Genomic DNA, 23,590 nt, shown 5'->3' on the forward strand with positions numbered 1-23,590 from the left:
AGGGGCCGGTCTTCCCCAGTACGAAGTGCTCCCGGTACGTGGGGCCAGTGAGGGCAGGAAGACTCCAACTCAAAAGGGCTGAAGACAGAGAAGGAAGTGTTAAAGGGTAAAGAATAAGGATTTTTTTTTGGCAGCAGTGCCACTTCTGCTCCCCTCTCTTGGCAAACAAGTGAACGAGATAGGTGGAAGCTTAATTTGCGCTGGAAGTCTCTGTCAGAACTGGTTGGCAGAAAAGGCCTCACTACACGGGAAGAGGACAGCAGCTGTGGGTGCAGGAGCTTGCCGTGACGCCTTTCCTCGAGTGGGCTGTTCCACAATCCCTGGGGATCCGTAGCATCCCTCCTGTCCCTACTCTGTCCTGCTGGCAGATCTCGTCAGGTCAGATTAAAAGCTGAGGAAGGGGCAGGTCGGAGATCACCAGGAGCTAGCAGTAAAGCTCAGCGAAGGCAAAAGACACTCCTGTATGGGTAGCAACTGGAATAACGTGGACCAAGGAGAAAGGAAATGACAGAAAAGCTGAGGCACTGCAGAATAAAGACTTTATAGAATGGGTCAAGCAGGTGCAGCTCTCGCCTTGTTCGCTGAAGGAGGAGATCAGCTCTGAGCCATCAGTGGTGCTCACCAGGTTCTTCTTTCAGGGGTGGAACAACTTCTCCCGTCTCCAAAATCCTGTCCCCCTGATGGAAGGAGAGAGCACGGTGAGCATTTCTCCTGCGCCCAGTCTCTTCCTGCACCCACCACACCTAGGCTGTAGCTGTCCCCACGTCCAGACAAAAACCCAAACCTTACCACAATTCACTCAGAGTGCTCTCACTCACCCGACGTTTCAGCCAAATTATCTGAAATCTGTACTTGCTTTACCCCGTTCTTTTCAGCTACGGAACAGGAGCCAAACGTTTCAAGACTGCCTCATTTTAAAAATGTATATTGGACTTCTAGCACCGCATAATCACCTTCACCATGGCACAACTTTCGGCTGGTCTCCAAGCCCACGGCCCGTGAAGAGCTACGTGATCCCTCAGAAATCAGTGTGCTGCCCCCGTGCTGTTCGTTACAGCTTCAGGCGCTGCACTGGCCTGCTGAGCTGACCTAAGCTGAGTGAGTAAGTAGGCTGAAGTCACAGGCCCACAGCTTGACCTTCCCTATGTTGCTAGGTGGTTGTTAGGGATGGAATTTTTTTATTTTAGGTAAAGCGTAATTAGGCAGGTGTTACGCAAAAAAAAAAAATTCACTTGTCAAACAGTAGAGCTAAACTTCTACGAGAACATCTGCCCACTGACTCGCTGTGCCGATTGACGAGCAACGGCTCAGAGCAGCCCGAGAACAGGAAAGACCAAACAACCCGACACTCTCCACTTCACAAAGCTCGTCCCAGGCTGAGGTGACGTGGCTCGGTCTCTCTGGGGATGGCCGAGCGCGCGGGGCCTTTGGGGGATGCTGGGGGCAAGCTCGTGCAGCCAGAACCCACAGGCTCAGCACCGAACTCCCCCCAGCTCCTGACAACCGCCGCTCCTGTCAGCGAGGGGAAGCGGAACCACTCCTCTCCGTCATTCCATGCATTAATAATCACGCTTTCACCGAGGCTTCCAACACCCAACCCCCTTCCCAAACTTGCTGTTACTGTGCCGTAACCAACGCTTGCGCTCCCATAAGGGAACGCTGGTGCTTTCCGCGCAGGACGGGCGGTGCTGTCAGCCAGGTACTCGACAGTCTGCCGCTGCAGAGGGAGGTGACATGGAAACAGGGACTGTCTGCTCCGGGGACAAGATGAAAACTGCTCAGAAATACTGGAGCTGTGCTGCTCCAGGGCAGCTTGCCCACAGCATGAAGCTCATCCTTCTCGAAATTCTCCCTGCACGGCTACTGCACAAACTTGCACTTCTCCCCAAGTCACTCCTTTTCTGCCTGTTTTACAAAGCTGCAAAATAAACCAAGTATTGATAGACTTACTGGGAATATCCGTGGATTTGACGTAACGACACCGTGCGGCGTTTTCTGAAAGCGGCAGGGGGGGAGAAGAGAGGGAAGGGGGAAAGAAAAAGGAGTGTTACTCAGATGACGTACAAAGGCTTTCCAAAACAGGGAAAACAACCCTTCTAAAACGCCAGCTCTATTGAGTAGAAGGCTCGTTAGGCCAGGTTCTTTCCCCTGGTTAAAGAAATACCCGGGGCAAATAACATTAGAATCATAGAATCATAGAATAGTTAGAGTTGGAAGGGACCTTCAAAGGCCATCCAGTCCAACCCCCCTGCAAGGAGCAGGGACATCCCTGACTAGGTCAGGTTGCTCAGAGCCTCATCCAGCCTGGCCTTGAACGTTTCCAGAGATGGGGCATCCACCGCCTCTCTGGGCAACCTGTTCCAGTGTTCTATAACTCGCATCGTAAAAAATTTTTTCCTAATTTCTAATCTAAATCTACCCCCCTCTATTTTAAAACCATTACCTCTCGTCCTATCGCAACAGGCCCTACTAAACTGCCTATCCTCATCTTTCTTGTAGGCCCCCTTGAGGTACTGGAAGACCGCTATCAGGTCTCCCCGGAGCCTCCTCTTCTCCAGGCTGAACAGCCCCAACTCTCTCAGCCTGTCCTCATAAGAGAGGTGCTCCAGCCCTCTCATCATCTTTGTGGCCCTCCTCTGGACCTTCTCCAACTGGTCCATGTCCTTCTTGTGCTGGGGGCTCCAGAACTGGACACAGTACTCCAGGTGGGGTCTCACCAGAGCAGAGCAGAGGGGGAGAATCACCTCCCTCGACCTGCTGGCCACACTCCTCTTGATGCAGCCCAGGATGCGGTTGGCCTTCTGGGCCGCAAGGGCGCATTGCCTGCTCACGTTGAGCTTCTCATCCACCAGCACTCCCAAGTCCTTCTCCTCAGGGCTGCTCTCCATCCATTCCCCGCCCAGCCTGGATTTGTGCCTGGGATTGCCATGACCCAGGTGCAGGACCTTGCCCTTGGCCTGGTTGAACTTCATGAGGTTGGCACGGGCCCACCTCTCCAGCCTGGCCAGGTCCCTCTGGATGGCATCCCTCCCCTCCAGCGTGTCGACGGCACCACACAGCTCGGTGTCATGGGCGAACTTGCTGAGGGTGCACTGCATCCCACTGTCCGTGTCGCATTACACCTCCCAGGCAAGACAGGACTGTCCCCTCGTCAGTGTGCTGGCCGCTCCCCTTTCCCACACCACCAGCTGCAGTCTGGTTATCCCCGGGCTCACCGTTCCTCCTGGAAAGCGATGATTAAGACACAGCTTTCCGGCTCACGGGAGCCAGCAGGGTCACTGCCATAAGAGATCACCAAAACATGTATGTATTTGTGCCACCCAGCCCGGGGAGAACAAGCGGTGAACTGACCATGGGAAGTCACCTTGACCCACACCAGCGCGTTCATACAACCCCTTACGCGTCTGCTTGTTGTACCAGCCCCCCTCTCTAGGACAGGCCTTTTCCCGGGGTTTAACCCGATTTCCCTCGCTCTCCCCACCCGCTTCCCCCCTCTCCCCCCGGCCGCACGCACCATGACGTGGTACTTCAGCCAGTAGAGGATGATCCAGGCGGGGACCAGCACCCGCGTCAGGACGTAGCCGCCGGTCTGGTAGGCCTTGAACACCTGCGGGGCAGAGGGCCGCCCGTCAGGCCCGGCCCGGGGGGCCCGGCCCGCGCGTCCCCCCCGGCCCCGCTCACCTGCTGCCGCCAGAACCCCCCGGGCTGCAGGAACCGCTCCCAGAAAGCGGCCACCGGCCCCAGCTGTCGCCGCGGCAGGACCGGCTCCCGTTCGCTCAGCTCCTGGTCCCGCAGCCAGCGGCGCCGCAGGGCGCGGAGCTGCTGCAGCCGCAGCTTCTCGTCCTCGCTGTAACCGGTCATGGCGGCGGCGCCGACCCCGCTGCGGCCGGGCCCTGTCCTTCGCGGCGGCGCGCGGCAGTGACGTCATCACGGCGCGCCGGATCGAGTGGCGCCCCCTATGGGTCCGGATAGCTCAGCCGGGAGAGCGTCAGGCTTCGAACCCGAGGGCCGCGGGTTCGAGCCTCTGGGCGGGCGGGAGGCTCCCGGGTCTCGGCGGCTCCTCCCCTGCGGCCCCGCCCCGGGGCGGTGATGCGGCGGGGCCTGCCGGGGCCCATGGCCGAGCCGGCGCTGGGGCTCCGCTTCCAGCGCCGCTTCCTGGCGGCCCGGCATCTCCGCTCCTTCCCCTGGCCGGTACGGTAGGGCGCGGGCGGCCGCCCCCGGGCCCGAGGGGGCGGGGAGGGCTCAGCTCTGTCTCTTCTGTTTTAGGAACTGGAACAAAGCCTGCGGGCCGCGCCGGGGCCCTCCCTGCTCGTGGATATCCTGCACAAGGTAAGGTGGGGTGGCTTGGGTTGCAGGCAGCGCCTTTCGTGACACGAAGAGCCAGTTAACGGTCCCACGTCTTTCTCTGGCCTTTCCCAAAACCTTCACTGGGTCACTGGTTTCAATGGCTGTTCTGGTTTTAGACCCTTCTCCACCCACTGTGTGTGAAATATCCCCCTTCCACCAAGTACAGAAGATGCTTTCTAACGGAACTCATCAAAAAGGTAGTGCTTACTTTGCACGGTGCTTTTTTTTTTATTTTTTTTTTGACAATAAGCCAGTTCTACACTGTGTAGTAACACAACACAGCATTCAGTGTAAAATATTATGGCAAACAATGTATTAAAATGGGACTCAACACGCCTCCATTTTCTGTTTCATGGCAAACACCCCAATACCCGAAACCACCCTGTTCTCCTTCGCGCAGCATGAATCCACAGCAGCTGAACCCCTGGACGAGCTGTATGATGCACTGGCAGAGCTTTTAAATGAAGAAGAATCTACTCTCTGTTACAAAAACTACTTACTGGTAGGAACTAATGCTGCATTGTTAGAAATCACTTTTAATCACCTGAACAAAGCAATAATTGGCTTTAAGAGTAACCCCCCAGCAACCCGCAGTGCTTCCTGCCTTTTTCCAGGTGCCACCATCGATTGCCAGACTGTGAAATCCATTGTCTGTGCTGATCCATCTCTCTCTTCTTGCCTGTGCCCTCCAGCCCACGGGAGAATCCGTTACCCTTTCCGAGAGCGTGGCAATTATCTCTGCGGGAACCACGGGGCTCGTCACCTGGGACGCTGCTCTTCATCTCGCTGAATGGGCAATGGAGAACCCCGCAGTTTTCAGTAACAGGTAGCGACAGCAGCACAGACAGAAAGATGGAGAAAGAAGCCGCGGTATTTTCATTCAGATCCTGAGCTGTGCAACTGTAATTCAATAAGATACAATATTTACCCCCCAGATAACTGAGAGGACTACACCCTTCTGCTGCTGGCTAACTGCTGCTCTCGTCTGTTCTGCAACAGTCAAACTTTAATCCAGAAGAGGACCCTGTAGTTATTTTAAGGCAGGTTTTAAGATCAAAACCATTACACCACGCAGCCAAACGTGCTGCAGAAGGCAGGCCGTTAAATTTCAGCTGCCGCCCTGTCTAGCCAGTAACTTTAACCAGTGCGCCTCACTCCATGATGGGATTCATCTCGCCTCACTTTAGATGCCGAGGTGCAGATGTGCACATCTAATTTCATAGTCTAGACTTTGCTTCTAAGCAGTTGAGAGGAAAGAATCTTTTGAGGAAAGAGTCAGCTATGTTAATTTCAAGTATCGACCTCACAAGGAAAGGAACTGGACAGCCAGTTTAGAGGGATACAACCGTGCTGCAGAAGTCTAAAACCAGGTGGAATGTATCTCACCCCAGCAGTGGAAATGCTTTGTACCAAATGTAGAAGTATTTCAAGTACTTCATTTTTATCCTTATAACGGCATCTTTGCGTTTACCGACTCCACCAGTTATTTGAAACAGAGATTAAACTGTAGACAGTTCACTCAAAAATTATTGAAATAGCCTGTAACTGATTTTACCTTTGGTTATATGTAGAATGTTTTGATTTCCAACTCAATTTAGAGTCCTAACAGGCACGACTTTTACTCCATTACCCTTCAGGACAATCTTGGAATTAGGAAGTGGCATCGGCTTCACTGGAATTGCAATCTGCAAAACCTGCAATCCCAAGGCGTACGTATTTAGTGACTGCCACCCCTGCGTTCTCAAACAGCTGACGGAAAACATCCGCTTGAATGGCTTTGTCGTGGAGCCTGAAACTACTCCTCACAGCCAAGCGGAGTCCCACGGCCAGGAGGCAGAAGCAACGAATTACCAAAAACCAAAAGTAATTGTTGCAGAACTGGACTGGGGCTCCGTTACAGAAAACCAGCTGTCGGATCTCCAGCCCGACGTCATCGTTGCAGCAGGTACTTTCCACGGCCGATCGTGCCCCACTGTCCGCTGTCAGGCAGGAACAAGCAGGTCAGGGAGGAAACACAAAGGGATTTGTGTGCAGGGTTCACTCAACCCCGCTCCGGTTCCCGTATCTGGAAGCGTATGACACATCTGCCGGTTCATGTCACCGTTCTGCCTTGTTCAGATATTCAGCAGTGTTATACACAACGCCAAAATCAAGTTATTTTTTCCCTTCTGCATTTTTTTTTTTTAATCTAGAAACAGAACATAATAAATCTGCCACTCTCAAGAGCCTCATCAATAATAACAGGCACTCCTGGCATTCTCTTGATGAATAACACATATATTACAAACAAACAAACAACACCCAAAACTTTTTGGAACTTGCCTATGTATAAGTCTTGTGGGAGTTCATAAAAAAAAAAAAAATCTAAGAATGGGAAATGCAGCAATAGTAAAATCTCTCACCTGTAGCCACAGGGTGAGATTTGGGGCCTTGTAAAGCAAAAATTACCCGAGAATTCAGGTGAAAAAATGACAAAATAGCCTGTGCCTTTGTCATCAAAGCCAGCACGTGGTGCGTTCAGCACGCGAATTCTGTAAGAGGAGGTCACTGTATGCGTGTCACCGAGTGCCAGCCACGTTCAGAGAACGCACAGACCAGCCCAGGCCGGGCTTCTGTGCAGTGAGGAGCCACTACCAGTCCTGAACACCGACTGACACGTTTCAGAATCACAGCCCTAATTAGTAAGGCTGACGTTTTGGGGCCCTTCGTGATCAGTCTTACCTTTCATCACTACTTCTGCTCTCCAGGAAGTGATCTGAGATGAAAACCGCTGCAGTTCAAGCCATGTTTTTTTGCAGTCAGCCTCTGAAAGACAGATCTTTAACAGCATGGTTTCATTCTGCTGAGGACACAGTACCAATTCTTCACCATCTCCCTTAAGATGGGCTTAAACACAGTGACTGGCAATCCACTGACAAAAAGCAGCACTGTTTTTCGTTTTGGTTGGGTTTTTTTTGTACTGATTCTAGACTGATACTAGAGATGAGGGCGACTTGACACAGCACATAAAATAGGCATTTTCTAAGGTCTCAGGATTTTTTTAACCCCTCAATAAGAAAATAATATTCTCCTCTAAGGTAAATTATTTATCTTTTTATTCTGTGGCTTTCATTCTGCTTTTTGATTATTTATTTATTTATTCAATAAATATTGCATGCTTTCCTCTTTGTGCAGATGTGGTGTATGATCCAGAGATTATTTTAGCCCTCATTGGTATGCTACAAAAACTCTCCACTTTCAGAGATGGGAAACCTCCCGCGGTCTATATCGCTTCCACCATTCGTAACCTGGACACGTACCGCCTGTTCCAGGCTGAACTTGGTAGGTGCCTTTTGCATCAAGTGTATCCATAGTTTTGGCCTCTTTCCTCACTATTTCATCCGTAGCAAAGATAAACGGGAGCATTTTTTGGTGATGGGTATTGTCCAATAGTGAGATTCTTATCCTAGAGCTGCATTTAAGAGCAGTAGCTTTTCCACGTGGGTTTGATGAGGAGATTGGAACTTAGCTTTTTTGCTACATCGTGTCTGTCACAACTCTCACTTGTTAAGAGCGCCAACCTGAGATGAATTGCAAGTGTGGTGACAACAGGAAACTAAAAAGGGTTAAGCTTTTAAAGGAGGAAAGCCACCTGTGCCGCACTGTCACAGCGATAACATTCAGGATATAGCCTAAAACCTTTATCTTAACTGTGCTTCAGGGGTTAAAAAAAGAGAAACAACTAGAGATTAAATAAAATAGGGAGAGATTTTTTATTTTTCTTCATTTACTCTTCAAAAGCTGGTCTACATCAGCTGGGTAACTCACGAAGTTATTACGCCTGGCACAAGCATACCTGGTAATTTTTAAAAATACATACTCATAGCTTGCTTTTAACAGCATGTTAAACTTGACACGCAAGTTTTGCTTTTCATTTTCCTTTAAGCAGAATGATGATTCCCAGTGTTTCCCTTTACAGATAAAGTTGGGATCGGATGGCAGATTATTCCAGCCCACAGCAACAGTCTTTTTCTCCATGATGTGCAGCCAGACGTAACTATTCTACAGCTATTTCTATAGACGTGGCAAATACGACATAATTTGCATTTTCAGACCAACAGGAGCTATCTCGTCCTTGCGACAAGATGATCTGGAATTCTGGAAACGCACACAAGGGGCGCTGAGGATACAACTGTACGCACAGGCTGTTGTCAAAGCAAGTTATGTTTCTTCCTGTAACTGGCAGCATGTACGCAAGCAAGCTGCTGCCCCTGAAAAGCATCTGTGAATCTCAAGACAACAGGATTGAACTGTGTTTTGATTTGTAAATAGCAGAGGTACATCTGCAGGATCACAGGATGAGTATCTCACACTGACAAGGAAGCAAAACCATGTTTCATAGTAATAAATATTTTTTTACCATTAAAACCAGCTGTAATTGTTGTCTACTCTGGTTTTTTAGACCTATCTGTATATGCTTGCATATGTGCAGCATGGGTCATCTAAATCGTGAGTAGTACCGACAGCGAGTATGGCGTTACAAGCTGACACGCGGGTAATAGAATCTGCTCTAAGTCAGGTGCGTCTTTGTTCTGCAGCGATGGCAAAAATCAGAATTTGATTTCAGATTTCTCTCCCAGAAGAAATGTCCCTTTCACAACTAGCCGTCATGAAGCCATCCTCTCAGACTGGCCAGGAAACACAAGAATTGTCCTGCAAGGAGGAAGAAATCAGCTCACCTTGTTTGAGATGTTCCATAATCCACTGATCGTTTTCCTGGTGGGCAGAATTGGTCCTGAAGCAGAAAATCAAATATGCTGCTCTCTCTACTCTTTTGACTTCCTTGTTTTAAAAGCTACTTAAAAGAAAATTTGAGAAATACTTTAGCACCCTCTTTCTGTAGTAACAGATGATAGGTAACTTGAAACGTGAAGAGTCTTGTTCTTCCAGCTGAAGGAGGTCATGACTGCTACTATTAATTGGATTAATTATTGGATATATAGATGTAACCCCACTACACTTTGGTTTAGAATTTTGGATCTAAAATTTTTATTACAGAAGATGAAAGCTCTCTAAAGCTTTCAGCATTACTGTTTAATTAGCAAAGTGCCTAATTTACCTCCACATGCATATCAATAACTAAAGGGGAATGGCCATACCACCAGGCAGAATTTTGCTTGAAAACAGAAAAAAAAGTTTTTTAAAAAATCAGCAAATAAATCTTCATGGATCATTCTTCAGCCAGTAAACTAATGAAGTTGCCAAACCCATGCAGGAAGCAACTTGGACTCTTTTCACCTTCCCACCAGGGGAACCAAGTCACTGTCAACAATCTTTTTTTCCAAAAAAGTGTCAACTGTAACCACGGTGCAGAAAGACAAGGTTGGCAAAGGGCTGTCCAGCTGGCAAAGCAGACGTTAAACGGTCACTCAGTACGGGGGGGTTAAAAACGCTGGTGCAGAAACCACCCCTGGACTAGGAACTGTGAGGAGGCTCTGTGAGCAGCAACCACGTGATAAAACCAAGCACATGAATTCCTTAAACGACTGCCATCTATAAAGAATCTAAAAGATGATAAAAAAAGCATCTCGTAAGCATTAGGTCTGTATACGGATACCGATATCAGCAATAAAAACAAAAGATAAAGGATATACCCGAGTGAGCACTCAGAAAGTGCAGTGCACCCTTTTATTAAGCAAGTTATACGTACTTCAATGAGCTGGTTTGATTTTTTCCTTTTGTATTCATCTGTTCAGAAAGGAATAAATTTCCTGTTCTTCCTGAAGGTAAATGGGCACATTCACTTCAGCGTCCAAGGACAACACTCGCTGACAGGTGTATTTTCCTCTTAAGTGTTCAATAAAGCTGGTACATACCAGGGGCTGGGCTTTCATATTCTTGCACACGCCGTAAAAAGGAAAACGATTGTGAAACCAAATGGTTTTGTCTCAAGAAAACCATACAAGAGGATATTCAGCACTTGGCTAAGGAAGGCAAGCCAAGAATATTAAATAGTTGAAAAAATAAGAACCCGCTGTATCCTCAGTTTGAATAAAACAATTTCAGTAAAAAGCTCCTCCCATTTGCAAGAAAAAATACCCCAATCAGCTACTAAAGTGCTTACGTACAACAGCTATAACTGGTAATAGTTTATACGTGTATTTAAGTACACTCACTAAAAAGTGACTTTTAAGCAGCACAGGTAACAGATTTTGCACGTGTGAGTTCCAGGAGTCACTAACCCTCCATCCCACTTCCGGAAGATTCATCCCAAGTGGTAAGGGAGGAAAGGCAGTACAGATGGCGAGGCTCAACACCTTCCGTGCCGGAACCCGGTCTCCCCTCAGGACTCACACCGCTGGCACACAAATAGCCTCGGCTGCACCTTCAGCGCTATCGCTACTCACATGAGAAGCTCCAATTGTAAAGGAAAAGGTGTGTCCAAACACTTTTCCCAAGATGAAGTAGTTAAAAACTGCAACTACAGACAATACAAAGTGTTTATTCACTATTTATCAAATCTGTGCATCTCCAGGAACGTACTGGCTTTTTTGACATCCTCCTCCCCCATAAGTCATTCATTCTGCCCAAGCAAAGGAAGAACAGTCTGGTCCCAGCTCTCATCCCAGCACAGCTGCTTGGACGCACGGAGGTTTTTTCTGAAGTTGTGAAGTTTGCCTTCCACTGTAGGAAATTCCAAGAAAAGCACCTGTAAGTTAAAAGAGGAAAACCACAGAAATGTATCATCATATTGCATTTTTAGGATCATTCTCGCTTCCCCAGCGTTAACCCTCAACTGCAATGCAGCAATAAGAGAGCGCTCCTTGGTCTGGCCCTATAAATAGCGAACTGTGACAATACGTAAAATGTTTTTGCCAGATTCATATTCAAGAAGAACAGAAGTGAGGCCAGTAACGTTCACCAGGAAAAGCAGTATCTTCCAAGAATGCCAAATACACAGGTGGTAGTCAGATATGAGAAGGTGGCTCAGGTGATGGCACCTTTGCAGTTATCACTTGTGGAAAGAAAAAAAAAAATTAAAAAAATAAAAAAAAAAAAAATCAGTCAAGTCTTTACCTTTAGTTGCTCTGCAAGTTCACTCGAGTCCCTGAATATCAGGCCATTTTCATTGTGTTTCACAAGTTCATGTAAACTGTGAACAAAAGTCATAGGTGAAGATGCGAGACAAAAAGCAGCCAGCGGAACATACACGTTTAAAAAGTTGCATAGTGACATCCAAAGAGACGCTAGGATCTCTCTAACATTATGATCCTGGATGCCTAGATATGAGCTTCACACCTGACAAAATGAATGAAAAAGGCAGTTTCAAATGTTTAAATTTAAAGAGTGTTTCTCCCTTCTATGTCAGGCTATCTACATCTACTATTACAGTACCAAAGGGCCCTCACTCTGGCTCTGTGCCACTCATCTGGACACACAGTAAAAATCAGGGCAATGACCCGCTTTAAAATTAACCTCCAAGGAAAATCTGGCCATGATCCAGTTCAGGAGATCTTCACAAAGAACACATCTTTATTTATAAAACCTACTCTTTCCCCAAAGGAGTGTAAATTGTAAGGCTGACTATGCATACACTCACCCCTTCACAGAACGCAGACATGCTTACACAGGAGTTTTTGTTTGGTTGGGTTTTGTTTTTTTGTTTTTTTTTTTATAATAAGTACATGGAAACAAAGGATTACAGGGTGGGTTTTTAGGGTAGCTGGTTGCATTAAATGCTCTCAACTTTGTAGAAACTAGTGTTAATTTTTTAACTGACCTTATATAAAATGACCTTGATTTCTAATTTATCTTACTAAATTAAAAAAAAAGTCACTACAGCATAATACTGGACTCTCATTTGACACACGCAGAAGCTGTTAAACTCTTGCTTTGTAAGAATACTGTCTTACATGATCCACATAAACTCTATCTGAATAAGCAAGCTCTTACCATTCAAAATATATCGCACACACAGGTAAACAACAGCCAAACATATCTACCACCTTCATGGGTAAATCCAACCCACTAGAGGATTTATGGAGACACACCCCCAGGTCTGCGGAGCCTGAAAAGCAAAGAAAACAGACAAGAACTTGAATTCTCTGAAAGCAGCTCCTCCAGTCTTACTGCAAACCTTTCTATTTATGTACTTCTCGGGGTGATGCGAGCTAAAAATGAGCTAATTTCAACGCCATCCAGACTGACTCAAGCACTAAAGGAAAAAAAAGCACAATGCATTTTGTAACTCAAATTAGTCAGGCTTTAGAAATACACCAGGTGAGTGCATATTAAACTAAAGGGAATTTTAAAGTTTCACATATCTTTGTGCCTCTTAATCTGCTAAGAATGTTTAAGCGCACAGGAAAACTCCATCGCAATCCAGACTGGACGTGCAGCGTGGCTCACTAGCGACCTCTTCCAGCTCAAGGGATTTCTAACCAGAGAAATTACAGTGTGGTTTTATAGACACTGTATTTTGGTTCAAAACTACCAAATAATCACAGTGTTTTACAGCCATACAAATTGGCAGGCTCTAACCCTGCCGAATGTCGAATATGTATTTTACGACTTTATTCAGCTTACTCACACTTTACGCTAATAAATAGCTATGGGAATAATAAATAGCTAACGAACAAGCTGAGGGAAGAATATTCCAAGAACATGTTAATTTAGAGTTTCAGCTACTTTTGGTTGCTCAGTCAAAAACTTCATTGTTTCATTTACCGTTCCAGCCCTCTCCAACTTTGCTAAGTTGTTTCTCACACATTCCAAGCCCACTACGAAATCCACTATTTACCAAGCAGAAGAGGGTAATCCTCAGCTTCGAGCCACGGTGTACAGATCTGGATATGTTTAAAGTGCAGTTTACTTATCAGTCCGTTGTAATAGTCTTTTAGAGGTCCTTTACCTGTTTAAAACAGAAACAAATAATATATATATATATGTCTTTTTTTATCAAGATGACTGAAAATAGCATGGTCTGTGTACCTTACTGTACAGCTGATTCCTGTTGTATCAGGTACATCAAAAAGGATACCACACACAATCCTCAGAAAAAAAGATACGTAAAAGACTAAGTCCCCTTGATAGCAACGTGAACCTAGACCACTTCTTTACTCAATATTCAGAAGAGCCAGCCAATATCCCCCCAATATTGATTGATATCAATCAATATCCCCCAGTCTTGACCTGCATTTTGTCTACAGCCATAAGACAAATTTCATCAGCACAACTGGCCCTTCAAAATCACACCAAGTTTTTGTTTGTCTTAATGAGAAAGTTAACGAAACAGCACTCATTCTGTCTGCACCACTTTCCGGCAAAGCCTTGTTTGATGAGCAGGTCTCCTTTTCCAACACTAAAAACCTTTCTGCTTAACACTCCACGCGTCAGATTTTAAGTTTCTTTTGCTACACCATCTCAACGTTGAGCTTCAATTCTTTCAATTCTCAGGCTGAGAGCTTCTCGTCTTTACAGATGTGCCATTACCTGTTATCACACATACTAAAGACGGAAGCTTGACTCCTTCATCGACATAGCGCTCATAATCTGGAGAAGACACAAAGCTGTTTAGTCGACAAACATGCGGATGTCTGGTTTAAGAATGGTCACAGCATATTAGTAGTTTAGCTTCCTACTTCAAGTAATTTCTTTACAAGCATATACCTTGTAAAATAGTAGTAAATTTAGCAATGTTAAAATTTACAAACTTCTACAGAAATAAATTATGATCTGTTTAAAATTCATGAAGCATTTGTTCTACTACACCATATCAGCTGTTTCAAGGAATGAGTTGAGAAACTGCAGCTGCAAAGTCTACAAAATAAGACAGTGAGTAATCCCTTCTTTCCTATTATCAGATGCCTGTGCAGAGTATGTGCAATAGCTTAGAAAATAAAATAAAATTGCGATTTACAAGCCAGTTAGAAATACAATTCTCCCTGACACCTACTCTAACTGAATCCAGGTCACTGCTAATCAATCAAATACATCTGCCTTTTCACCTGAATATGGAAGCACTGCTCTGCAGCAAAACCCTTCGTGACTGACCTGAAAACAAGCATTCTCCTTTGAATATGTGAGATTAAGTCCTGCATGCCTACCTTCTAAAGCTTTCAAAAGGACTGAGAAGTCTTCATCCTCTGCAAGAGAAGGCTTTATTAGTAACATTCATATCATTGTCTATATCAAAGTCTGTAACTGTTAACAGTGCTTATTTGCTCCCCTTATAGGCAACATGGCAGACAAAGAAGCGACAAATACTGCACACCCTCAAAGCTACAGAGTTTCTAAAGCTGCAGAATTAAGCGTAGAACTTGCTCTGTTAATTCAATGGCATAGGAACTCGGCCCATGGTTACTAGCAATGGATTTGTTTCCACTTTCCATCCCCTTTTGCACACAGAGAAAAAAAAAAGTGAGAAAATTATGTAATATCAGAAATAAAGGAGTAATATTTTAGTTTATTAATCCATTTTACACCACTATGCAAGATAGTATGTCTAGAATGAAAGTTAAAAAAGGAAGTGGGAAATCTCCTTAATCATTCTTGAAGCTGAGTCTCTAGATTGTAATTCTGTAACTAAAATACAACTTTAAAAATCATTCCTTTTTAACCACTGAGGTATATCATATACAACCTGTCTTTAAATTCTTCCAGTCAAATGAAGGAAAAAAGTCACTTTGCCACTGATGATGTCAACACGCCTCTATAGCATGGCAAGTGTCAAGTGTGAGGAAGTAACATAGCTCGTGTTATCTCCTGTTTAACAGTGGTCAAATATTAAAAATAAAGCTATTTGTTTTCAAACCTGTCCAGCTTGTGCTGCTGATGAGAAGAGCTGGCCGTCCTCTGGTTTTTATCACATGTCCATTTTTTTCATCCCTTTCTGTAAAGGCAGACCTCTCAGCATTCGAACTGACAGACTCTGTACTACGGAAACAGGATCTTCTGAGTACGGACTACACAATACAGCCAGCAATCACGGAAGGAAATACTGTGCTTGACCAGCATGAATCTCCAAAGATTTTGTTTCTGAGCTGCAGAGATACTTAATCATAAGAGAGACCATTTTTCACCCTTCTTACTGCTACCAGAGCCTAGCGACACTACTGCTACAGGCACAGTTCCATCCTCTAACAAAGTGTTTTCCTTAACAAGTGGAGAAAACAGCCTCTCTTTCCAGCTCTGTCTCAAACATACAGCAGAGCGTGGAGGCCAACAGAACATTTATTCAACTAAACTCAGAACCTATAAGTCTATGGTGGGCATTTCCAAAAATAAACTGCCGTACGCTATGGCTTTCACTTCTTTTTCAAGCATTGGTTTGATAAAGTAACTCCCTGTTAAAGCTATCTGCTACGCAGACGTCCTGCACGCAGCCAGAGGGGAATGCTTAACCCTTAGACCAAGGCCCTGCAAGCTCTCCACAGTAAGGGGATGTTTTTAACGAAGCACCCAATCACTGCTATCTAGCCCAGTGGGAACTAGACAACAGCTGCAGAGCTTCACTCTAGAGATACTCTATTAAAGATCCCCTCAGTACTTACGCCAACTTCTTTAAAATAAAACACATTATTTTTACACTCCAAGCACTGTGTTACCACAGTTCAACGATTTCACTGATTCTGGCCTCTCCTAGCAACGATTAAGCTGCATCAGCTGCTGGCTAAGAGCACACAGAGACCGCTCTGCCTGCTGATGTCCAGTACCTTGTGACCCCACGCAAAAGTACTTCCAGTAACTACGTGCAAAAACTTCACGTCATTCAGGTAAGGACTGTAACCACGTGCTTTATTTACACATACCGTGGTTTAAAAGGCTCGTAGTCTTTGGCAAGCTTCATGTACAACTGATGTTGAAGTTCTAATGGTGTCTCCTTAAAATAAGAAGCTGGCTTGTCATACAGCGTTATTGCCCTGTAATGAAATAAATTCACAAGTTAAATAAAAAACAGATGTAACAAAACAGGTATGGTACAGTGAGAAGCTACAACAATCTAATGCAGAAAGTAATTAAGTAAACCAATACAGCAAAATAATTAACTTCTTAACTCTTACAACTTTCTGTACTCCTGAAGTTTGCTGGAGTACACCAAGGTGGACATATTAATCCCGTAACAAAGTGCCCCTCTCTTGTGTGCATATTCAAGGACTGGAACACAACCGTAAAAACTGCAGACATCATTGTCCCAATGTTTAAACCTACTTCATAACCCTTCCCGAGCAACTTTGACCTTAAAGCCCTCAGACTGCAAAAGAAAAACGTGCAGGGCAGACTAGCTGTTAAAAAACGCAGCAACGCCTGCCTCATTCCAATTCTATAGGCAGCGTGGCAGCAAACCTTCCGTAATGACTGCTACCTTCTAGTCAATGGGGTGTTAATTATGGAGGGTAATGAAGACTCTTGAAAGCCCAGGCTCCAACAGCTCATTACAAAAAGGAACAGACATATTTCAGGGATGATGGATGGGCTCGGGAAAGCTGCTTTTGTAAGATTCTGCTGAACTCGGATTCATCAGGGATACGTTCTTTCATTTTACTTCGCATACGCACATACTAATTTGTTAGAGGTATTTGACTTACTTTATATTGCAATTCACCCGCAGATCTTCTTTCATCGCGTTAGTGACACACAAATTATAATCAGACAAACGCCCAAAAAGCTTTTCATACCTGACAAAAATTAAATCTTAGTTAGAAACCACAGGCAAGGAATTAAACAAACAGTAACTGCCTACCAGTGCCCACGCTAATTAAAAGGCAAAGAAACCCGAAAGAAACCCAACTGTCCCCAGCAACTGAAATTTAATTACCAATTGACTCCTTATACTGAAGCAATACCAGTTTATTGGAAGGGATACAGCACGACTCCCTTATCCTCCCAGACCTCGGAACGCCACACTCAAAAGCCTTTAAAGCCTTTACCTACATGTGACCAATTAGATTCGGCAAGAAGCAGACCTTTAAAGATGAGCTGGGGTGTAAAGCAGCATTAGAGAATAAAAAATCCCCAGCACATAAAACGAAATTCTAATAATAAAATCAAAGTTTGCACATACACAGAAAAGCAACCTGCCGGCTTCATCAGCCGCCTTCCTGCATGTTAAACAAAGGAGTTTTACAGAATACGCTTTCTGAAATAGAAAGCAGTATCACACAGCAAAATCCAGAAATCCTTCACAGAAACACCCCTTCGCTAATTCTGTTCTCCCTGCTGGTTTCCATTCTTCCGAATTCTGCAAAGATACGTAATTTACAAAGAGGAGAAGAAATTACTGTACAAACCACTTTGCAATTTGTACGAGTGGGTGATTTCTGCCATGACTCAGGCTCATTATAGTATAGCCGTAGTTGTGCCAATCAATTATCAGCTTGCTTCTCCAGAAAAGACAGGCTAGCCAGGCCACAGCTATACCTGGTAACCCTGGAGGATTCTGTGTAATAAACAAAACAAGTAAAAACGGTGCAAGATTGCGGTCAAGTGACAAACACCAAGCAACTACCAGAAAAATAAAATCAAATAATCGAAATTACATCATTTTAAAGGAACTTAATGAATAGAGACAATTTTGTATTCACCATCTAGAACTGCCGGTTTCTCCTAAAGACTGGCAGGGACTTCAAATTTTATGGTTGGCTTAGGATCAATATTCCCCTCCAATACAACGTTTAAGATTTGCTCTTTACTCCTATCCGTGCTAATGAAGTTTGAAAGCTCAACAAGTAACAGGAAGAACAAATGTGAGTTATTAACAGAAAAATCAAAGGTTAGAGCCAAAAAAAAAAAAGTTTGATATAGGCTTACACCATTCGGCCAGTTTTAGCTCTCAAATAATTAGGACAATGTCTGAGACTGCTCAAAATGCCCTGTAATATAGTACTGTTTCTTTTTATTAAAATTCGTCCCAACACAAAACATACCTGAAGAAGAATGTAGGATGGCTGATCTATCGTCAGCAGTGCGTACAGCAACTGTACTGCCTGCACAATGACTTTTACAACATACTGGAAAAGCCTCGGGCCAACTGCAGAACAACAGAAAACCTGGTTAAGAACATCACAGCTCTCCAGAAACGGGCACCTCACACAGAGCCAGGTATCTCCACGGAGAAAGGTTTAAACTAGCGGTGCACTGGAAGAACGGGAACCTGGTTTCAGACAAACACCTTGCAATCCCTACAAATTCCCATTCTGTACTTTGTATGGAAAGAAGCCAGGGTACCTACGGATGAACAAACACACAGAGTGAGGGGGATTAAAAATATTCCCCCGTTTCACGCTGCATTCACGTGCAATTCCACAGAGGGAGGCGTTTAAAACGGGGAGGGAGGCCCCAGGGACGCACCGCCCCTGCGTGCGGCGGGGCCCGGCCCGCACACGCCGCCGGACCAGCCTCCCCGCACCGCCAGGTCCAGACCCCCTTCGCGCTCTTTTGTTTTTCCACGGAAAGCTCCCTCCCCCTTCTCCTCCGCTCCCCGCGAACACAACCACCCGCCACAGCCACGCTCCGGGCCCCGGCCGCTCGCTCCCCCCGCCGCCCCCGGGCCGAGGACGCTCCCGCACCCACCTCGCAGCCCCCGCAGCTCCGCCACGGGCACCAGCCGGATCCTCCCGCTCCGCAGCACGTCGCCGTGCGGCCTGCTCTCTGCCAGAGGGGGGAGGCCGGTCAGAGGAGCGACCCCGACCCCCGCGCACCGCACCGCCCCCCCCCCGCCCGCAGCCCAGCCGCCCGCCCTGACTCACGGAGGTAGCCCAGCAGCGCGACCCCGCGCCCGTGCCGGGCCAGCGACAGCGCGTGGTACTGCATCCGCGGGCTGCGGCCCAGGTCGCCCAGCACCGCCACGCACACCCGCCCCGCGCCGCCCGCCGCCGTCACCGCCCGCCGCCGCCGCCACAGCAGCGCGGCCAGCACCGCCGCGCCCAACGCCAGCGCCGCGGCCAGCGCCGCCATCTTGTGCCGCCGCCGGCGGGAAGGGCGGGCCGGCGGCGGGGGGCGGCGCCGCGCGCCGAGGGGAGCGGGCCCGGCCCGGGCTCGGCGGTGGGGCTGGGGGCGAGGACGGCAGTGGTACCGGAGAAGCCGGCCGAGAAAGTCTGTGAGGCTCCACGTGGAGTTTTAGAAAGCAAGCATTCTTTGTTACAGCGCCGGATGCACGGAGGATGGCTCCACCTAACGTGCACGCTGTTGTCCGAAAATAAAGAATACATATAGAGGTTAGACATACATAATCATTAGTTTTCCAAGAAATCAGCAGTATATTCATGGCATTTCCTGGGACTATTTAGAATATTTAAATGACCTTTGTAGTGAAATGGCTCGGTGGTCCTCTGCGGGTCTCTGGTGGTCGCAGGCCCCCAAAAGTGAGTGTCCTTTAATTATTTGCTGGTGCACGCTCAATGTACATCCGAAACCTGTTACCAAATATCTACCAGCCCAAGTTGGTTCAAAACCCTTGTCCTCCTTGCTCGGGCCTTGAGCCATCCTATATTCTTGCTCAGGCCTTGAGCAAGGAGCTACTTATCTAAGACAAACATCGTTATCCAAGTAAGTTTGGCAATTATTCAACTTGGAGCATCTTTAAACAACTTGCTCTTCTAGTCTGGTGACCTTCTCTCTACGCTTCCCTTGCAGAGAAGGAACATGTGTGAATAACTTGCTCTTTTAGTCTGGTATCAATCCCTTCTTTTCTTCAGGGGTGATAGGCTCCAGCCATGCCTGCACATTCCAAAGGTTACAGTGACCCATTCCATTCTCAAAAAAGTGTTAGTGAAACATTTTACTTACAATTTTATCCGGCAGCAGTGGGCTCCAGGTTAAATCGCATTTTAAAATTTGTTGAGGTGGGGAATAGCAGTCACTAGATGAAGCTCCAAAACTCTGTATTTTAAAATGAGTTTATGGTAGTAAGCAAAATGAATTTTCTTTCTTTCTTCAGGGTATTTGAAAATAGCCCTGGAAGAGCGGCCCTCAGAACCTGAATTACTTTCTCAGCGTAAACAAATTAAAAGCTTGGTGAAGGAGTTGTCTCCTCTGACTGAAAAAGTGACCCATTCTCTAGCGCAGAATGACCCCAACTGCTTCAAAGGTAAAAAATAACTGGTACCTGTGGTGATGAAGAAAATTAGTTCTTGTTCAAGCTCAAGGTATTTATATTGCAGTGTTCTGCTTTTATGAAACGACCTACAAAAGAACAAAGATGCCAAAGGTAATGAAACAGGAAATGCTACATGTTATCTAAGGCAGCCTGCTTAAAGTAATCAGACAGCTAATGATCATTATCAAATGAGTCAAATACCTCCCTATTTGAGTTATACTGCAGGTTGCCCAGCACCAGGAAATTAATAAAATCTTAAAATTCTTACATTTTAATCTCATGTGGAAACTCCAGTATTAATCTATATGGCTGTCCATGTTTCTGATCTTTGAAAGTACAGAAGTCTTGCACATAGGGATATCAACTGAAGCTATTCATAGTGTGACACAAATTCATATCATGAAATACAATGTTTTTCATTGTATAAAGGACCGTTTTTTTCTTCTGCGGCTATCAAAGTAAAGACTCACAATATCCCTGCTATGTGAAAAAATACGATTACACTTAACAGCTGGGTATGGTAGAGCACAGAGAGTATTTTATCCAGGATCAAACGCTGAGCTCAGGCAGGGTCACACACAAACGATGGGGCAGAGATGGCTATAAAGTCCAGTTGAAGTTCTGACTCACAGTTCAATTTTACCATTTGATCTCCCTGACTGAACTCTACTATAGCCTTCCAGACGCGTATGGTTTTAAAATCAGCGCAGATCATCATCTGTGCAAGCCGTGTAACCTTGTTCACCAACGAGGACAGCTGAGAGCTGCAGACTGCCAACGGGGAATGTAACGTGCACAGAGGGGTGACTGTTCCTTGAGCAATACTAGTGCTCATTCCAGAGTGAAACAGGATTGGATCTTTTAACTGACACTCTTATCTCACAGCACAAAGAGGAGCTCCCCCTTGGGAGATAGATTCTAATTACAGCAATACCGGACAGTTGTCCACAATGGGGTTTTTCCTGGTAAGTCTGAGTACCCCGGAGAGTCAGGGAGGATTGCAGTGCAGCCCCATTACCACTGAACGCATACATTTTTCTTCAGCTCAAATTCTACTGAATTCTAAAGAGATCTTCAACTTCACTGGGTCTGAATTGATGCCTTGGATATTTCTGAAATATCTCTCAATCTGATGCCTCAAGTCCAGATCCTGCCAGGTACTAAATACCTCCAACATCTGCATTCCACTGGGTTCTAATACATGTATCTAATAAACACTTTTCAGCTGTTCTCAGTTTGCTGATCCCAGTTTTCTGGTGGAAATGCAGATGGCAACAGCAAATGGAAGCCTCCTGCCAGAAACATTTGCCACGTTATCTTGCCGAAGCCCTGTGGAAGTAACTGAACCCCACAATGAAAAAAACATTCAGTTAGAGCCTTCTTCAAGAGTTTAAAACTAGGTTAGATGTACTGACCAGGAATCAAATAAGCTGTGTCACGCAATGCAGAGAACAAACAGTATTTCTTCACTACAAACAGGAATGAAGACACAAATAAAGGATGATCTTCTGCAGACCCTAATGGCCACCCAGTCTGAATGGTATGCTGCTGTTCTGGTTATGTTTCTTTTACCCCTGTGACAAAAAACCAGATGTTAGGTATTATATTTCCATTATAAATCTCCCGATCGCCTACCAGCAAGCATGTGGTAACAATGAAACCATTGTTCCCTCTTAAAGCATATCTGTAATTACAGCTGTGGGCAGACTGTTTCAACACGATAATAAAGCCTGGGATATTCGCTGAAAGATCCTGTTTCAAATGCATCTTTTTCTAACTGGGAAAGAGTCAAAGTCTCTTCAAGAAAAGCCCTGCTGTCCCACATCGCTAGCTGGCTTTTACACATACCAACCTGCAGGAGATCTGTTCTTTCGGGAATTCTCGCCTAGCTCACCTGACAGCTATGTGCTGCGTATCACTTTAATGCAAAAATGCAAATTGCTTTTCGTATTTACTTCCTTGAATAAAGTGCAAATATCATATACTGTGATGGAATGAGTGAGTGACTGGTTCCTGCAGGCTCTCGGGCAAAACACCACAAATTCCATATATTCGTATTTTCTGACAGGTTATCAAACTCCTTAAAATTACTTACAAGGATATTGGCTTTATAGATAGAGTGAGTTGAGTTTATGAAGGTAGAGTTGCAATAAATGTTCCTTTGTCCTATCTAGTCTTCAGAGCACTTAGTGGGAGAAAAATACGCTGTAGTCATCAGTTCTATCTGAGGTTCTGAAACCAGGAACAGAGATGAATGCATTTACGAGAAATGCACTTTGTGAGAGAACTGATTTCTGCTTGTAAAATTTTTCATATTTATTGAATAAAATTTTTTTTTTCAAAAGGCTTTTTCCTTCTTTTCTTCTTGTGACATTTCAGAAAGTTTGGAAATACTGTTTGCAGTTTATTCTAGAAATGGCCTTCTAAAGCTCAGCAAGTCAAAAATCTAGACCCAGCACCAGTTTCCTGACACTGTTTGGCTTAAATGGTCACTTTGTATGGCTGCCAGCAAGATTTACTCTTGGAAGCAGTGCTGAGTTAGCAGATTTTTGTTCCAAGTCACTTCATTTTTAATTCCTTTGTCATCCCTGTTAATCTCTCAGGATTTTTGCCAAAACAGAATAACCAGTTAGCCACTATGTTATTCATTGGGTTACACCGCAGAGCACTTAAAAAAAACCAAAGCTGCTACAAAGCTTTTGGGTCATGTCTGTTCCTGTGAACATCACCAGACTTGTTCTCTCTGACAGAGACACACTACGTATCCGTGTAAGCACTTAGGATCCGTCTCAAGCCTTCCTCCCCTTGACAGATCGCTGCAAGTGCAATAAGCAGAGACACAGAAGCCTAAATCCTTCTGGCTAGTGGAACGTCACTAATCCCAGAAGTCACCAACTCAAATCTCTCAAGCTAACCTCGCAAAAGCCTGCCGCCACCTTGGCTATTCTTTTTGCCACACAATATATGCAGTACAAACCTTTTTAAAATTGCATTTGGGGATATGGAATATCTCAGTAGTAAGTACTGGCACCAGTCATATCCGCACTGTGGGGGTACGGACTAACAGTAATCATAAACTCCACATGACTTCAAAGGGCTGAGACTATTGAAGCTGTGATAAATTATTGCCATTTTCAACAGCAAGGTCATTTGTTTCTTGTGATTGTT

At 45.5% G+C, this 23,590-nt stretch overlaps 3 protein-coding genes and 1 non-coding gene across 4 annotated transcripts; 2 read left to right on the forward strand and 2 right to left on the reverse strand.

The window, feature by feature from the left end:
- Window positions 1–517: 517 nt before the first annotated feature.
- Window positions 518–3,905, reverse strand: NDUFB6 (NADH:ubiquinone oxidoreductase subunit B6). Its single transcript, XM_086759488.1, has 4 exons — window positions 3,682–3,905; window positions 3,515–3,607; window positions 1,951–1,995; window positions 518–677 (listed from the first exon to the last, which is right to left on the reverse strand). The coding sequence occupies exons 1-4, from the start codon at window positions 3,859–3,861 to the stop codon at window positions 609–611; spliced, it is 387 nt and encodes a 128-aa protein (XP_086615614.1). The 5' UTR covers window positions 3,862–3,905; the 3' UTR covers window positions 518–608.
- A 97-nt stretch (window positions 3,906–4,002) lies between these two features.
- Window positions 4,003–8,516, forward strand: EEF2KMT (eukaryotic elongation factor 2 lysine methyltransferase). The gene is made up of 8 exons (XM_086759483.1): window positions 4,003–4,191; window positions 4,267–4,329; window positions 4,464–4,544; window positions 4,748–4,849; window positions 5,040–5,173; window positions 5,985–6,292; window positions 7,522–7,668; window positions 8,306–8,516. Exons 1-8 carry the CDS (start codon window positions 4,090–4,092, stop codon window positions 8,404–8,406), a joined length of 1,038 nt encoding a protein of 345 aa, XP_086615609.1. The 5' UTR covers window positions 4,003–4,089; the 3' UTR covers window positions 8,407–8,516.
- Window positions 8,517–10,000: 1,484 nt separating this feature from the next.
- ALG1 (ALG1 chitobiosyldiphosphodolichol beta-mannosyltransferase) lies at window positions 10,001–19,281 on the reverse strand. Its single transcript, XM_086759480.1, has 13 exons — window positions 19,074–19,281; window positions 18,898–18,975; window positions 18,252–18,355; window positions 17,616–17,764; window positions 16,914–17,003; window positions 16,137–16,247; window positions 15,140–15,261; window positions 14,433–14,471; window positions 13,819–13,878; window positions 13,127–13,237; window positions 12,280–12,394; window positions 11,404–11,479; window positions 10,001–11,035 (listed from the first exon to the last, which is right to left on the reverse strand). Exons 1-13 carry the CDS (start codon window positions 19,279–19,281, stop codon window positions 10,901–10,903), a joined length of 1,398 nt encoding a protein of 465 aa, XP_086615606.1. The 3' UTR covers window positions 10,001–10,900.
- Window positions 19,282–20,743: 1,462 nt separating this feature from the next.
- LOC147598877 (U6atac minor spliceosomal RNA) lies at window positions 20,744–20,863 on the forward strand. Its single transcript, XR_015260261.1, has one exon. It is a non-coding gene; the product is annotated as a U6atac minor spliceosomal RNA (small nuclear RNA).
- The last annotated feature ends 2,727 nt before the right edge of the window (window positions 20,864–23,590 follow it).

The sequence above is a fragment of the Chlamydotis macqueenii genome, chromosome 15 (genome assembly GCF_036417535.1).
Source record: "Chlamydotis macqueenii isolate bChlMac1 chromosome 15, bChlMac1.mat, whole genome shotgun sequence".
NCBI classification, from domain to species: domain Eukaryota; kingdom Metazoa; phylum Chordata; class Aves; order Otidiformes; family Otididae; genus Chlamydotis; species Chlamydotis macqueenii.